The sequence below is a fragment of the Brachyistius frenatus genome, unplaced genomic scaffold, assembly GCF_029030835.1.
Source record: "Brachyistius frenatus isolate BFR_SWC_R1_liver_20210118 unplaced genomic scaffold, ASM2903083v1 Contig_19, whole genome shotgun sequence".
In the NCBI taxonomy this organism is placed as follows: domain Eukaryota; kingdom Metazoa; phylum Chordata; class Actinopteri; family Embiotocidae; genus Brachyistius; species Brachyistius frenatus.
Window position 1 is genome coordinate 1,099,136 of NW_027210618.1, and position 15,835 is coordinate 1,114,970.

A 15,835-nucleotide genomic window follows, 5' to 3' on the forward strand; every position below is an offset into this window, starting at 1 on the left:
GTCATGAGCGACACCATGAAGAATCTCTTTAGGTTGATTTTTGCTCACTGCTGTTGAGGATCTTTATTTATTTGATCGTTAACCAGACCGACTCCGAAGGGAAAAGTTTATTTTAAGTCTTGAGAAGAATCGACGGTGAGTGACGAATGCGTTGCGAAGAGTTAGCCGTTGGTGTCGAGCTACAAAGAAGGACAGTTATTTAGTTGGGCTGAAGATATCTATCAGGAGAGAAGAGAAAAAACCAGTCGGAGATAAATATTAATTTGTTGATGAATATTACTTTACGGGGTTGATATCTGTGATTGTGGAGCTACATGTACGCGACGGGGCTAGCTAAGCGCTGAGGGGTTAATGCTTAGGGACGGTTGAAGCCGAGCGGGAACGATGACGCCATTTTCTTGTCTTAGCGCCAGAAGTTAACGGTCAGATTGAGAACAGCTGTTGAGTGTTGCTTAGTAACGGTGGACGTTTAAATAATGCCTGTTAGGTATAAGTGATAGATGTCACTGAGACATGAGTACACGTGTGTGTGAAATATGTTGGTATGTTAATATTGACCATAGTGAATATTATTTTATATATGTGTGTAATACTATTTTACTGGTCATTTACTGTTACACCAACGATAGAGTTGATAAATTACAGTACTGACATCGTATTCAATTCTGCTGTATGCAGATTTTTTTTTGTTTTGTTTTGTTTTGTTTGTATGGATCTGTGATGGAGACAGCGATCCCCAGAAACCTCCGCAGAGCGCTGGAGCTGAGTGACCCTGCGACCCCCGATCATCTTTTCCGTGAGTGAAGCTGCATTTGGTCTTCTTGGATTGTCCTGCCGGAGCACCGACGAGCAAAAAGATTCAGATAAGAGTTATTCTGAGAGCCTCCAGACGTACACTACCTGGTAGCAGACTGAAAGACAAGAGACTGAAACTGACTGACTGTGGGAGAAATACCGGTATTGGGGTTATTATTTGAATTTGTTATTTTTCTTTTATGCTGTTCCCTTGATTTTCTGTGTTTTAATAACTATAATAAATTGCAGTTCAGTTCCTTGTTTTAAACTGCAAACATTTGCCGTGTTTCACTCACTCCCAGAGCGACCTAAAGACAGTCCTAAACTTAACACAGGAAGTCTAGTGTGTTACATAGACTACATTTGTATTTGAGTGCAGGACAGAAAGTGAGCGAGCTGGAGTGTTGCGTTGCCGTGGCCACACAAACATGGGACCTGTGTTTTGTGCTGTGGCCTTGTTTGCAAATTAAGTGTCAGACCTATTTTTCCACTCCAGCAGAAAAAAACCCTCATTTTAGGCCTGAGATTGCCAGAAGGCGATAGGAACGCTCATTTTGCTGCTGATACTTGGCTCCTCTGGGTTTCTTTTTTTTTTTTTTTATTTGGATAAAAGTCAGGAGTATCATTAGAGATTCGACAGTGCTTTTACCCCAGGTGCAGCTGGGCAATAAATCAATATTGTGATACAATTCGGTATAGCCTGGGATGTGGCTTATATGTTTAATTCATGTTTTGGTATTTGGCCTTGACAAAAAAGCGCAGTAGGGAAAGAGAACAGGATGAGGACTCAGCTGTTGAGGGCATGTTAGCTTGTGGTATATTCTTAACCACTCGGCCATCGGCTCGCCCCATCTTTTCCATTGAAAGTGGTACAAAACCAGCAGTCTGACTGTGTTAACTTTACGTGATGTGAATTTTAAATAGGCATTTTTTTACTTTTTAATTGACTGAGAGAATAATTGACAAGTTAACAGGTAATTAACAAATCAGACCTATTTACATTGTGGTACAAAGACTAATAGCATATTATATCCTTATACATATTGACATGGAATGATTTGTTTGCAAATCCCAACCTGACCTAAGTCCTATCTTATTTGATCTTGAAATAGTTTCCCAGCTAATACTGTGAAAGTTATTGCTCTTGTGATATAAAATACACAGGGAGAAGATTGTGTCCATGAAGCTCTCCTCTGTTCACAGATGCAGCATAAAAATAAATGATCTTGTTATTTTTTTTAATGTCTTAATGTCAGACTACCTCTGCCTTTATACTCAGGGTTTATCATATCAGCTTGAAATGTTCCTCTGGTCTCTTTGCATCAAGCCGCCTATTTTACATTGTATGCGTTTTGCTCAGTGAGCATGAAAATTGCCCCATTTAATGATCCCTCCTGTGCTTCTCAAGATGCAACGCCTCCTGCAGCGCCAACAACAGCTCACTGACCCCTCGTCTAAAAGCTCCTGGCTCCATAGAAGGTGCTGCTTCAAGTGAACAACAGATTTATCTTCAAATTTCATTTCCCCCCCGCACCTCTCATTGTATTGGAGATTGTTATGTTCTAGCGCTGTAGGGCACAACTTATTGTTTGTCCAGTCCTAAAAAGAGCAGCATTATGTGCGTGACATATATCAGTCACTTGAATGCCAATGCTGACCTATATACGAAGACGTAGGTCAAAAGAGGGGCAGGCTGGCCAGAGCATAGGGCAGATATCTCGTCTAAATGTAGCTCCCAGTGACACGACATGCGTCAGACTGTGGCACGGAGATACAGCCAAGAGGAAGGCTGGATTCACTTTGGTGAATTCTTAAAGCTGCAATAATAGCTTTTAAAAAAAAAATTTTTATGTGTTTGTGGGTGTATAATACAGACCACTTCCTTCTGGAGGAGAGTGACATGCATGAAAACCCTCCACCACACATTTACTGGAGGCTCTTTGTTCTCTCGGGTACTACTTTCTCTTCCTTGTTGTACCTCTTTTGCTTGCTCTTGCTCTCTCTGTTTTTCACACACACATACACCTTTAGAACAGACGATGCTCAATTCTAAACGAATGGATTAATGTGCTCATTGGAGTCATATGCATGTTGGACAGGCCAGACAGAAGAAGACAGCAGAAGATGCACCAAATCCCCGAGGGAGGGAAGGGATGGATGCAGAAAATTCAGTGTGACTCTAAACCTTATTATCTATGCCATGATGACTCCTCCGGTGCAGGAATCAATACGGCCTGGCTGACTCCAGGGGCACAGGGCCCACTGCAGGAAGAGGTTATCTCCAAACTATCCATTATGAATGAGAGGAGGAATTCAAGGATGGAAAAAGAAGAGGAGCAGAAAAAAAGACAGGAAGGAGGGCTGAGAAAAGGAGGATGTGTTGATCCCGAGTGGACGAGTGGAGGAGAGGGAAGGTGACGATTGCAACAGGGCAGTGAGCCTTGCAGCTGTTAGTGTTTTGGTTCTAGCTCAGCTGCCTCAGCGTGACTTGTTCCTGCTGCTACTCTCCCAGTTACATTACATTACATTTCATTTAGCTGACCCTTTTATCCAAAGCGACTTACAATAAGTGCATTTCAACACTGCTTGTAAAGTTTATTTCCAGCTGTAGGATTGGATGCAGCCCTCACAGCTATTAGAATTAAATTGTCTCCCTCCCTCCCACAGTACGCTGTGATCCCTGCAACAAGCAGTTTTTTTTTTGTAGCGGTGGCTCTTCTCCTCCTTGCAGCAGCATCCTTCCAATGGCACCTTGTGCAGTCTTCATACTTATTCTTCCTTGTTGTAGTAATTTTGTCCTCCCCACTGTGGCTGCCATGCTTTGTGGCCGTACCCTGTTATCGCTCTCCCGCCCTCAATAAAACACCCATGTGCAACCCCCCATGCTCTCTCTCTCTCTCTCTCTCTCTCTCTCTCTCTCTCCCTCTCATCTCGTGCTTCTCCTCCTCCACCACTTCGTTGTGAGGTCAGAGCTGGGGAAGCCTTGTGATTTGACAGCTAACTGTTTATGTACAGATACATTTATGGATGGAAGTGTGATGGAAGTGGTTTCTGTGCCACTGAGTGCCTGTGATAAAAAGGGGCAGGATGCTATGACAGCGGTTGTTAACCAGCACTAGCAGACTGACAGTGTATCCTGAGGCATACTGTAGCGGAGAGAGATACAGCTGGCTCTGCTGCTGCCAAGTCAACGCTGAGGGAACTGAGGCTAGAGGAGTGTTGGGGCGCGTCTGTGCGCACCTCAGGGCTGTATGCCCAGGAACGGATGTGGGTGGCAGAGTGGTCTCACTGTTTGGTTTGTGTATGTGCTGTGTGAAAGAGCCAGAGAGGAGTGGAGAGTTAGGGAAGTTTGCGTGCATCTTTTTTTTGTTATTTTGTGTGTGTGTGTGTGTGTTCCCTACCGCCGCTCCACTCTGCTGGCTCTGGGATTCGGTTCCTCTACAGAGGGAATAGCTCATTATCTGCCTCTCAGATTGAAGCATCCTACCAGTGCTGCACAATGAAAGGATGAACCTATTGAAGCTTCATGTGTGTGCGTACTTGGATGTGTGTGTGTGTGTGATAACTGAACATGTGGCTTTCAGTTTGTAGTTATAAGGAAAGGGTGTGTGTGTACCACAGTGTCCGTGTCTATCTCTGTGTTGTTTCCCCTCCGTCAGTTCAGCATGCAGGAGTTTCGGACTCTTGTCGTCTTTACATTTTTCTTACTTGAGGCGTTACTTGCACATGTTTTAGCTACCAAGAGCAGCCGTTGATTGGACATTGATTCAGTCTTTTAAGTAGGACTATTTTATGGCCAATTTTGACACATGCACATGTGATTTATTCATATCAAAGCTCACTCTAATGTAATTGTCCTATATGCCCACACAGTATAGCCTGTTAGGGTAAGTAGTAGACCCGCTTCTTCATCACATATGCTGTGATAACGATTGCCCTATATGTGCATTGTTCATCCATGTATGTAGTGTTTGTATTGTAGGCTTTAAGTATTTAAACAGTGTTGGAAATAGCCTAATGGCACAATATGGTTTGAGTCTCTATGACCTTTATGTAATGATTTTATCTGCAATCAACACCATCATGACATGTTCCCACTCAGTGAAAGCCAACAGTGCACAATGTTTTATGTTCACTGGGTCTGGTGAAAGGCGGATTATTTTCAAGCAAATGAGCAAAATGAAAATTGATTTATCAAATTCACTAAATTATTTCGGAAAAATACACCAAAGAGCTAAATCAAATTGTAAATCAAGGTGAAATTACTTTGGTTTGAATTTTCCACACGTGTGTGCAAATTAGAGGTCCTGAAAACCCATTTCATTTTTTACAGCTTCTGAGTGTGACTAATGGGTTTCCACATGGACACCAAATTTGGTTCTGGTTATTTCATTTGATTTTTGGTTGTTTTTTTCCCCCCTCTGTGCCGTGGTTTGATGAGGGGAGGCCTCAGTATACAGGCACCAATCAGGATTTAGCAACATTTTAGTCCAAATCTGATTTGTGAGGTTGTTTGCTGATTGGTTACCAGGCCACTGAAAATCAAACATGATCAAAATACTCGCAGACAAAATACAGACGACGGCGATTTTGAGTGTTTTTGAGTGTGAAAGCAGAATTTCTGGGGTACCATGATGTCCGAACTGCATGTTGGATGCTCGAATAGTGGTGGGAACTACCCCCTCCCCCCAACACACCTTTGTGATGTCAGATGGTGGGTGTCTGTGTCACCATTTGCTGTAATGTTCTGCCAGCAATGCGGAGGTTAGAGAGGAGCAAGGCATTGTACTCAACCTTCCCCCCTGTTCAGAAATTAGAACCGCTATATTGACCGTGAAAGAGTTCTCCTGCTTGTGGAGCTGTTCCAGCAGTGCCCTGTGAGTTTCTGACGCCTATAACCACGAAATCCTTCAGTCCTCTTTGCTAAATCTTTTTCACTGTACCACCCATTCAACCAAAAAAACAATGAGCAGCTAGATGTTATTGTTTGCAAAGAGCAAAAGACAGGAACGAATGTGGTTATTCGTCAGGAAGCTACAAGTGCTCGTCATGAGGTGGCATCTATTGTAAACACAAACAACACAAGATGTAGAGATGTCAAGCATGGCGGTGTATCACCTTCCTTACACACTTTGATGGCTAAAACATAGCACTGATGACCAAAATTCTCACTCATCGGTCATCTGCCCTCTCAGCTCTGCTGGTTTTAGTTGTCTCTTCCAGTTCATTTTTGGTTTCCGGTCTGCAGCACACCTCTGTCCAAGTTAGGAATAAAATTGTTATGCATAGTAACACACACATATTGCTCTCTCGGGTCGGCGCTGGCAACAGGATCCAATGAAAACTGCCCGTGCTGATACTCATTGCAGCAGAATAATTTGGTTTCTGTTGGCGTCGGAGGGCAATTTGAGCAAAGGCACCACTAGTCACTGTTTACTCTTAGCAGCTCAGTTTCTACGGTCCCTGCTGGCCATATCCTTTGCAGCGCTAATGCAGCCGCAGCATTGACCTCTCTCTGCTTCATTTCTTCAGCCATATACTCTGGCTCGAATAAATATGTCTGAATATCCCAGTCAGCTAAAACAGCCAAAACTGCTAAATGTATCCTCATTCATAATATCCTCTCGACTCGTTCATGGGATGTAATGTTTTTCTGGTGGTAACGAATGTAGTTGCAGTACAAGCCTGCAGTTGTTCTGGCCACCAGCTACATCGCTGTATATGTCAAATGACAGCGCTGGTGCCAGAAGAACAACAGACTTTGTTCCACTGATAATTTATAAGGAACTCATTGCTCCAACTGACTGCAACATATACCATGACATAAATATAAAGTATACCATCAACACTGATTGGAAATCTACATCAAATGTTGCATTTTTTTCTTTTAAGTATTGCTTCTGAGTGACTATGACAATAACAATATATAATACCCAAGGCTTTTTTGTTTTGTTTTTTTGTTATTCCACTTTTCTTCAAGCCATGAGTATTCGCTATTAAACAAAAATACTTCATATTTGTCACAAATAGATCACATCTGGTCAAATGTTTTAATTCATTATCATTATTTTTGTCTTTTCTATCAAGTAATCAGAGTAATCTGATTGTGTACCTCATTCCCCACCTGACATACTAAGAAAAAGCTCTTGCAACAAGAGCTGCCTGCCTTTCAAGGCACCTTCTTTTACCCAAACCTCTTGGCACTCCTCATATTAACATGCACACAAAAGCCCCTTTGGGCAGGTTGGACCCAAATGTTCTCTTTTCCTAAGTCCCAGCTTGGTGTGCTCGTTGTGCTTCTGTTCTCTTTGACTGACTCACTGAGCAGTAATAAAAGGCTTCGAAGAAAGAGTCAGATCTATGCGATCTGGGGCAATTTACTTTGGCTTAATTTCAAGCATTTGAAAGACTGTAGTTGTGCTTGTTCTATTATCAATCAACCTTAAAGAGCAGCATTAAAACCCTATTAGCATTATGCAGGTTAATTTATGTATGTAGCGTGCAAATTAGGGCTGATTTACTGACCTCTTCTTAACCTGTAGTACTTAAGGAGACACTTCACTACAAGTCGAGCAGGGCAGAGTTGATTGCTCAGCCACCCACGTATCCACACGCACACAAAAAATGTTGTGATTGCGGTCAACAACTCAATATTAGAATCAAAGGAAAATCAATGTAAGAATGCAAGATTGTTGACCTCTAGTTCTCTGGTAAGTCTGTCTGAGTGCACAAACTGATGTTCATAGCTCTGATGAATACTGTCATGTCATTTAATATGTATTTCTTTTCTCCCTCTCATGCATCCAGTCTCCTCATTATGCTGCTGACATGCAACACCAAATCAAATGTGATCATAGGGAGCAGAAACCACGGCACGGCAGATTTCAAACTCGCGTGCCTTCCCTCACGGAGAAATAGTTTCATCAAGTCCATGCCATCACCAGATCTAGTTCATTCTTAATGTTTATTTCAAGAGAGTAGAGTCGAGTGATTTACTAATTTGCCCAACTGATCATGATCAATCATCCGCTGATCATAATTTCCTGATAAACACTCTGAACAGATATTTGGTGAATGGCATATGATTTTTAATTTCACTGCTTCTGATCACAAATTAGAATAAGTTAAAACTATTGAACAGAAAGTCACACTGTCAATAGAACATTTTTCAGGTCCATCAAGTGTGATAACATGGAGACAATATGTGGAAAGAGTTTCACATGAGAATTTTCTTGGTCTTCACACAGTACAGCATTAGAATTTTCCCAAACCATGTTTCCCATGAGCAAAATACATTTCACATGGTGCACAATGGCATTTGTATGTGGTCACGTGATCAGATGAGTTTTTTCCACGTGAAATTCATGTGCTTTCTCTGTAGGGGTTGTCCAATAAGCTGTCAGGCACAGGATTTCCAATTTTAAAGGAAACCCTTCTACTTCCAAGAATGGTTAGAAAAGCAGGAAATATCTGAAGCGCCTGATATACATGAAACAAACACCAACAATTACCTGTAAAACCTCATGCTCTTTTGTCTCTTGTGGTCAGAGTGGCATTATGATACGGTAAAATCGAAATGTACTGCACCTCAGATAACACTGACAGGAGGGAGGAACTGAGCCCCTTCTATTCCTGTCAGCGGTGGCATTGTGCTGAGTCAGAAATCTTGGGTAAATCACGCTGGAAAAAAAAAAAAGAAAGTCAAAGCAACGGAGCCTGCCAGACACAATCCTTATGTTCTGCCACTGCACTGTGCGCTCTGCTCCACATGCTGTATGCTTCTGAGAGATTTGCTCTGGTTTTGATTAACCAGGGAGCGCATGGTTTGTGACTAGAAGACGAGTGCTTGCTGAAAGGAAGAATGTTGCACACTTATCCCAACTTTTTAAGTGTCCTGTCTGGTTGGTCTAAATGGAAGCCATTAGAGTGGACTTTGTCTCAAGCATCAGCACTGTCTCTCTCGACCTCATCCATTATATTTTATGTTGTAAAGGTTAAGTGCAGACATTAGTAGAGTCTTGATTTTATTGGATATAATCTGAAGGCAATGGCTTTATTCGTTTTCAGCACTAAAATACACCATGTTCTCCACAATCCATTTATATAAGCTGAGTGACCCACAGAGGTAACGTTACTTACAGATTCACGTAATACTAGATGGTCCTCTTTTTACTGTACTTCATAATTCTTCTGTCCTGTCTGTCATTTCTAATCCCAGACGTAAGACGTTTAAGGTCTAAGAGGTGACTCAAGGTCCATTTCCTCCCTTAGATCATCAGCTGCGCATAAATTGCCCAGTAAGAAAGATGGTGGTTGGTTATCTGGAAAGATTTAGGACATCTGCACAATTTAAAAAAAAAAAAATTCTCTAATGTTAATCAGTTTGTTGCTCTGTGTTTTGTCGTCCCAGCAAAAAGCTTTTTTTGGTGCTTTTTAAAAAAAAAAATTATTACTAGCCTGATCACCCACTTTATCATGTTATCAGATCCATCGAGCTAATACAGAGCTCAAGCTTCCTCAGACCAATTTGTTGTGTGGGCCTCGCAACGCTCCATCTTTCTTAAATCGTCTGGTGTCCCCTCTACCAAATCCCTGCAACACTCACTCAGCATCTTTTTGGTTAATGCAACCCAAATGCATGTATAATAGTAGCTGCTTCCTGTCCTCTAAAAAGCGTAGATACTACTTAAACGCCATGCCACCCCACCGGCTGAGTAGAAAACTCACAGCTGGGAACAGCTGAATAATATATCATCCTTTTGCTCCACTGGAGAGGTTTGGGGTTTCTATGTCTTGCATAAAGGCTCGTTACTTATTTTAGTTTTTCTCTTCCTCTCACGTTTCTTTCCCCTCAAGAGGTAGAAAATCTTCTCTCTAAGTTATTTGTCAGTAAGAAATGAATAATGTAACGCCAGCTCAACCAATACTGCCAGTATTGTTTCTTACATGCATCAAACACATAATATGAATAAACATTTTTGATGACCATCTCTTTTAAAGGACAGCGGCCACCATATGCACGGAGCAAAAATACTTACACTTTCAACGTGTCAGTGTGGACAACATGGAGGCAGAGCTTTACAACTATTTCAAACATTCCTTTATTACAATTAGTTTTTATTGAGCATATCGATGTAAAACTTTGACAAGCTAATGTAGGCTGATCAACCTGTTGTGTAATACACCCGTCAGTCCACTAGAGGATAAGGTGTCAGTGTCAAAGTTAGACTTGCTTAGGTTTGAAAAGTAAGATGCCTTAGGTTTAGGAACCAATAACCACTTGGTTAGGTTTAAGGTTTGGCCTAAAATAAGTTATTTTACATAAGTAAAGTTACGTATGTTATTTAAGGTACTTAAGGTTCGTTACGTAAGTTGAATGCAGTACGTTATGTAAGTAACTTACTCTACTTAAAAGAAATCCATGTTTACGTTGCTTTCTTACGGACTCAAAAACCAGTTGTCAGGGTGACAGTCCTGTGTCCATCCAAACACCAAACTCCTTCCTATGTAGTCTTTATCACTGTTTGTACTTTGTCACATGACCTATTAACCAGGCTGGTCGTACATCCATGTACTTCTTCCACCCGGGCGATGCAAAAGTTGACACTGACAAGGGATCTTGTGGTTGACAGGTGTATTACACTCTTTGGCATGATATCGAGCCGGGTTTATATTATAGTCACCATCTGTGTGCCTCTAAATAATAGATTGTTTAACAAATGTAAAAATGTGAGTCATATTGAAAAAAATGTTTCGTTTTTTGGTCTAAAAATAACACTTTAAAAAAATAAGCACGATATTCTTCATTATACCTAAACAAACCTTTGACAAAATCCGAAAATGTTATTAATTTAGAATGAATTATTCTTAAGTATTTGCTCAGGTCTATAAAGTTCAGTTCAAGAGACATTGCATATTATAGTGTAATGATCCATTATCTTTTGTTTTACATTTTGGTGGGCGGCTGACTTCTGTTCACATAAGGTTGATGGTAAATTACTTTAACAGCTGGAAACTTTGAGATATTGAGAGCGCTTGCTTGAGATTAATGAACTTCAAAGAAGAGTTTGATCATAGTTGTCTTTCTTTTGCAAGATATATAGAATAGGTGAAGGGAACGATCAGGAAAATGGGAGAATTACAGCACATCAACTTTTAAGTGAGCAGTTCATATCACAGCAACAGTCCTTCATGTCTTATCATCACTTTGCTGGTTGCCTAATGATGCACACGTTTTTTTTGTTTTTTTTGCAAAGCAAGGGTTTTCTTGGCTTGTTCAGCTCCTCAGCAGCAGACCTCGTTTCCAGGAGAAATTGTTTCTCTCTGTGACAGTAATGGGGAGAATGACAGTGCTGAGGACACGTCTGGCCCGCTGCCAGGCTGATGATGAGAGCAGAGTTGGGGGGCGCGGAGACGGGGGGCGGGGGGTTAAAGTTAGGGCGCAGGGGAGAGGGGTTGCAATTGTGTGTCTGTGCGTGTTTTCAATTTGTGGTTTTTGTGTGGGGGTGTTCCTGCGTGTGCGTGTGAGTGGGGCGGGAGGGTTTAAGAGATTAAACTGCAGCCCGGCCAAGAGAGAGGACCCCTCTGTGGAGCGCTCACACCGCAGGGAGCCTCTGTCATTGTCGTCCCATTTGCATGGCTCCCTGTCCTGCACAGGGAATTGGCCTTTTCTTTTCTCACTGTCCCTCCCTCCTCCTCTGCACCTTGGAGAGAGCGCTTCCATCCAGCAGCATTGCTTGTTCCCGATGCAGACAATAGAGCTGAATATTTAGGACACTTGGCAGAGTAGGCATGTTGGAGGGGATGGGGACATGGGTTTGCTAAGTAGCTCATCTCGTCACATAGCCGCTGGCATGATAGCTCTCCACAGCAAGGTAAGCACTGAGCAGAGTCACACCCCACACAATCCATGCCATGATTGTTTTCCTGGGTGTCTGTTAAAGCTCTCACAAAGCGGTGATGGTTAACCGCCTCCTCCTCCTGACCATAATGCAATTAAGCAGGATATTTGTATCTTATTTTATGATTACATTTAAACGTTCCCTTTGTCTGGCTAATCTCTGGACTAATGTTGGATTCACACCCTCTAATCTAATGAGGAGATGAATAGGAAACGTTGTGGTGAAGGCCTCAATTTAGATTAATCGGTCCATTGTTTGCAATTTATTGTAGCCACCCAATGCAGAATAAATGCAGTCTGTCCCTCTGAGACCTTTCTTTGTGCAATCTTAATGTAGTGATTGTTTTCTCAGAACACTTCAGCATGCTACAATTGCAGGATATGGACTTTCTTATCTGTACAGTTCTGCCATGAAGTGCAAGCAGCACCCTGTCACCTCTAAATTACAGTTATTTACCACAGTGTATGACCATTGGTGAACTGGGACTCAGATATGTGGCTACCAAAGCCAATATCTTTATTGGACGGATGTGGCTTGAAGTAATTTAGCGGAGCACTCTTTTCTTGATAGAGTGCAGGCCTCTTGTGACCTTTGCCTCTGTGGCACAATTTATCATAGGCATATGTTGTGACACACTTTCCATTCTTGGAAGCACATATCTGGAGGCTTTTGTCTTGAGCATTATCCCACCACAGAATGTATCACACTTCCACGGCTGTTGCACTGCAAGGCCAGTGCTTTTCAGTGTTACAACTGATTACATTAACATGGAAATAAGCTGCAAACTTATTTTATCGTGTAGCAGAAATAGCGTTGCATGTAAATGATGGTAACATCCAAGTGTCAAAAAGGAAGAGGGTACTCTTATTCATAGTTGCCTTCTCTGATATGTAACTGTTTGAAATTCATCTTTAATACAGCGTGTCAAAGATTTAAGTCTGATGTTTTACAGTGTATGTCCAACCAAAGCGTGTAATACACCTGTCCACTGCAGGACACTGTCAGTGACAGGTTTTACCTCGATTAGGAGTAGGAAGTATAAGGGTGGATCAAGAAGTTCTGAATGCACCGTTCACGCACAAGAGGAACAGGAGGAAGGTATTACCTTCGTGAGTATGTTTTCTAAATTTCGTCGCTTGATTAAAATCAGCACCCAAGTCACCCACGTTTTTGTGATCGCTGGTCTCTGCACACAGCGATTTTGACATGACCATAAATGGCACATCAAAATTTGCGTGGGAAATCGGCAATGGAGACCCCTGAAATGCTTCAGAAAACCCACAGCAATGTGGCAATGAGCCGGACGAGGTGTTTTGAGTGACATTCGCTTTTCAAGAGGGGCAGAATATCACTGTCCAAAACAAAAAAGGTGCATTAGGCCGCAAGCGCAACCGGGTTGGTTTTCTTCGACATTACCAGGGTCGTGCACAGTGAATTTGTCCCTCAGGGTCAGACTGTCAACACTGAGTTTTCTTCTGATATTCTGAGGCATCTGACAGAAAACATTCAGTGCAAACAACCTGAACTGTGATTCAGTAGCACTTGGTTTCTCCAACATGAGAACACGCCAGCTTACATCACATTGAAAACGCATATTTTTTTTATCACGCAGAAACGCACAATCGTCGCTCCCTACCACCCCAATTTATTGGCTTTGACCCTTTACCATCGCTCACAAAAGTTTGTATAACTCAGGAGCTGATGTTGTTCAAGCTTAACACTGAGGAGAGTTATAGCTTCCTCCTGCTCTGTACATGGCACAGTGCTGCGCACCGTTCACCCACAACAAGAGTAGTCGGAAGTTTATGATCCACAAAAATGATGTGGTTAGGTTTAGAAAAAAAAGAAGAAACTACTTGGTTAGGAAAGACTTCTTTAGGGTAATCCAAACCCTGGTCTCTTAGGTGCAAGTCCCTTTTCTCATCCATTCAACCACCCCCAACCTATTTCCTGACTCAGAGTTTACCCCTTTTGAACTGCATCAACTGACCTCGGTCACATGACCTCCTTCTTCAACTCTGGTCATACATGTATGATATACTTTTCACACCTAGGCAAGGTAAAAACGTCACACTGACACTGTCCTGTAGCGGACTGACACATGTATTAAATGATTTGGCATGATATCGGGCTATTACTGAATATCACTGTCTCATTTCTATTGAGAAATGTTTGAAGAAACGTATGATCCTGGAAGAGTGATGAAATAACCTAAATTAAAATCTGGCCTGCATATCTAATTTTATTGTCCTGTAAACTACCTTCAGATATTTTTGAGGTGGTTGAAAGTCCTTAGGTGGAAGATATAGAGAGGAACTATAGAGCTAAATATTATTTCTGCTTATTTTATGCAATTTAATAAATATTTTTGTTCATCTCTACATTTGTAAATCTGTGCATGAATACAGAATATCACCATTTTTGCTTTTTTTTTTTACCTTGCTTTCATTTTTCTTTATAATATTTGCTGTGATCTCTCTTCCTCTGCTGTATCTTCTTTGAAAAATGTTTTATACTTGACTTAACATTTGGCAGCATCAACAGAGGTTGAGAGAAAGGTCAGATGAGTCAAGAAGCCTGTCCCTGCAGGGTGGTTACAGCTAATAGGCCGTTACAGAGAAAAATCATCACTTCAGAGGTGCATGCTCAGTCATGATAGCAGAATTATCAGCTCTCACCCTTCAGGAACAGCATCAAACGATGACCACCTCATTACCTGTGAAACTCTGACTTGGAAGGCAAAAGTTGCGATCACTCCTTTAGGATTCAAGCCACGCGTTTAGCTGTTGCTGTTCTGCATTCATTTACAGACACATACCTGATTTGAGTTTAATGTAATTCATATGGCAGTCCAGCTCCAGTGTTTATGGGCTGAATGACTGGTGTCATTGATATTCAGGTCAGCTGAGTTTGCTGAGCCTGTGGCCCTGGGGGGCATTGTGTTGACTGCATGGGCCAGGATAAATAGCTTACATTAGCATCACTGCTTGTGTTGCATGATTTTTTAGATTTTTTTTTTAGATTTTATACACTTTATTAATCCCCGAGGGGAAATTTCTTCTTGAGAGACAGAGAGAGAAGGAGGAAGGGATGAGACAGGGTGACACAGTGAACGAGCCATGACTGGATCATCTGCAGCTGGATTACATCATGATCGATACTCTACATGGAGCCTGTCTGCTCCAGGTTCATGACGTGTTGAGGTGTTTTTGTACAGGTTGGACAAAAGTATCTATAATTCGAAGCGTTTATGCTTTAGATTGCACAACACAACAAATAATCACCTAAGAAATGAATGAAGCGTGATTTCAAACCTCACTAAAGTATTTTTGTTGCACTACATGGCTATATATTTTAGATGTTGCTGTTATTCAGGATTATTGCCATTTCTTTATCAGATAATTTAGATAAATAATTAGTTGTTGGACACTTTCCTTTAAAAAAATAAAAATAAAATAAAAATAGGATGAAACAAAAACAGCAGTTGGCTGTGATATTTACTCTCCAAGTCTGCTAAAAGGAAAATGAAAAGTGAATTGTGACTGCGGGAGAAATCAAGCTGTTAACAATCTGAAAAATTAAATAATTTTTTTCTATCAAGTGCTGAACCAGTTCCTGCTCAGCAACAGGGGGTCTGTGCAGCACAAAGATTGCACAGAGCATCTTTTTTCTGCGGGTGTTGCTGTGCGTGTCTTGGGGTTACTGCTTTATCTTCTGTACAATAGGATTGTACAGCTGAAATCTGCATCCCGTTCTGAACTGAATCATTCTGTTGGTCTCCTGGGAGATAAAACCACATTTATCTGCAGTCAGGTCCAGCTTTATCTTTCCACAAAGATAAAGTATACAAAGCCTGGATCTCTCAGGGATGAGGTGGAGACAAACAGGTCTGCCAATGGCTCATTCTGGAATCACAATCAATGATTTTGTCATAAATAATTCATACACTAAATGCATCTCCACTGCTTTGTGGTGATTCAGCATAGAAATAAAAGGTATCACAGCTCCTGTCTCTTTCTGGGGCTTATTTTAATAACAATATGCAGTCATATCAGGTGTCTGATCTCACCAGAGATGAAACGATTTGTGATGTTTTCTGTTTCTTGGAAGAGAAAACTTTGTCAAACTGCATTTCTAAA

General features: G+C 41.5%; 1 protein-coding gene across 3 annotated transcripts in view; it reads left to right on the forward strand.

Moving 5' to 3' along the window:
• The window catches only part of cntn1a (contactin 1a), a 69,743-nt gene that overhangs the window by 16,485 nt on the left and 37,423 nt on the right, over nucleotides 1–15,835 (forward strand). For 2 of the 3 annotated variants that reach the window (XM_069695249.1, XM_069695250.1), the window contains exon 1: nucleotides 689–796. The exons of the other annotated variant lie outside the window; for it this stretch is intronic. In XM_069695249.1, the coding sequence (XP_069551350.1) occupies nucleotides 721–796 (76 nt within the window). In that variant the 5' untranslated portion in view covers nucleotides 689–720. Of the gene's footprint in view, nucleotides 1–688; nucleotides 797–15,835 lie in introns of those variants that run through there. 3 annotated transcript variants of the gene reach the window in all.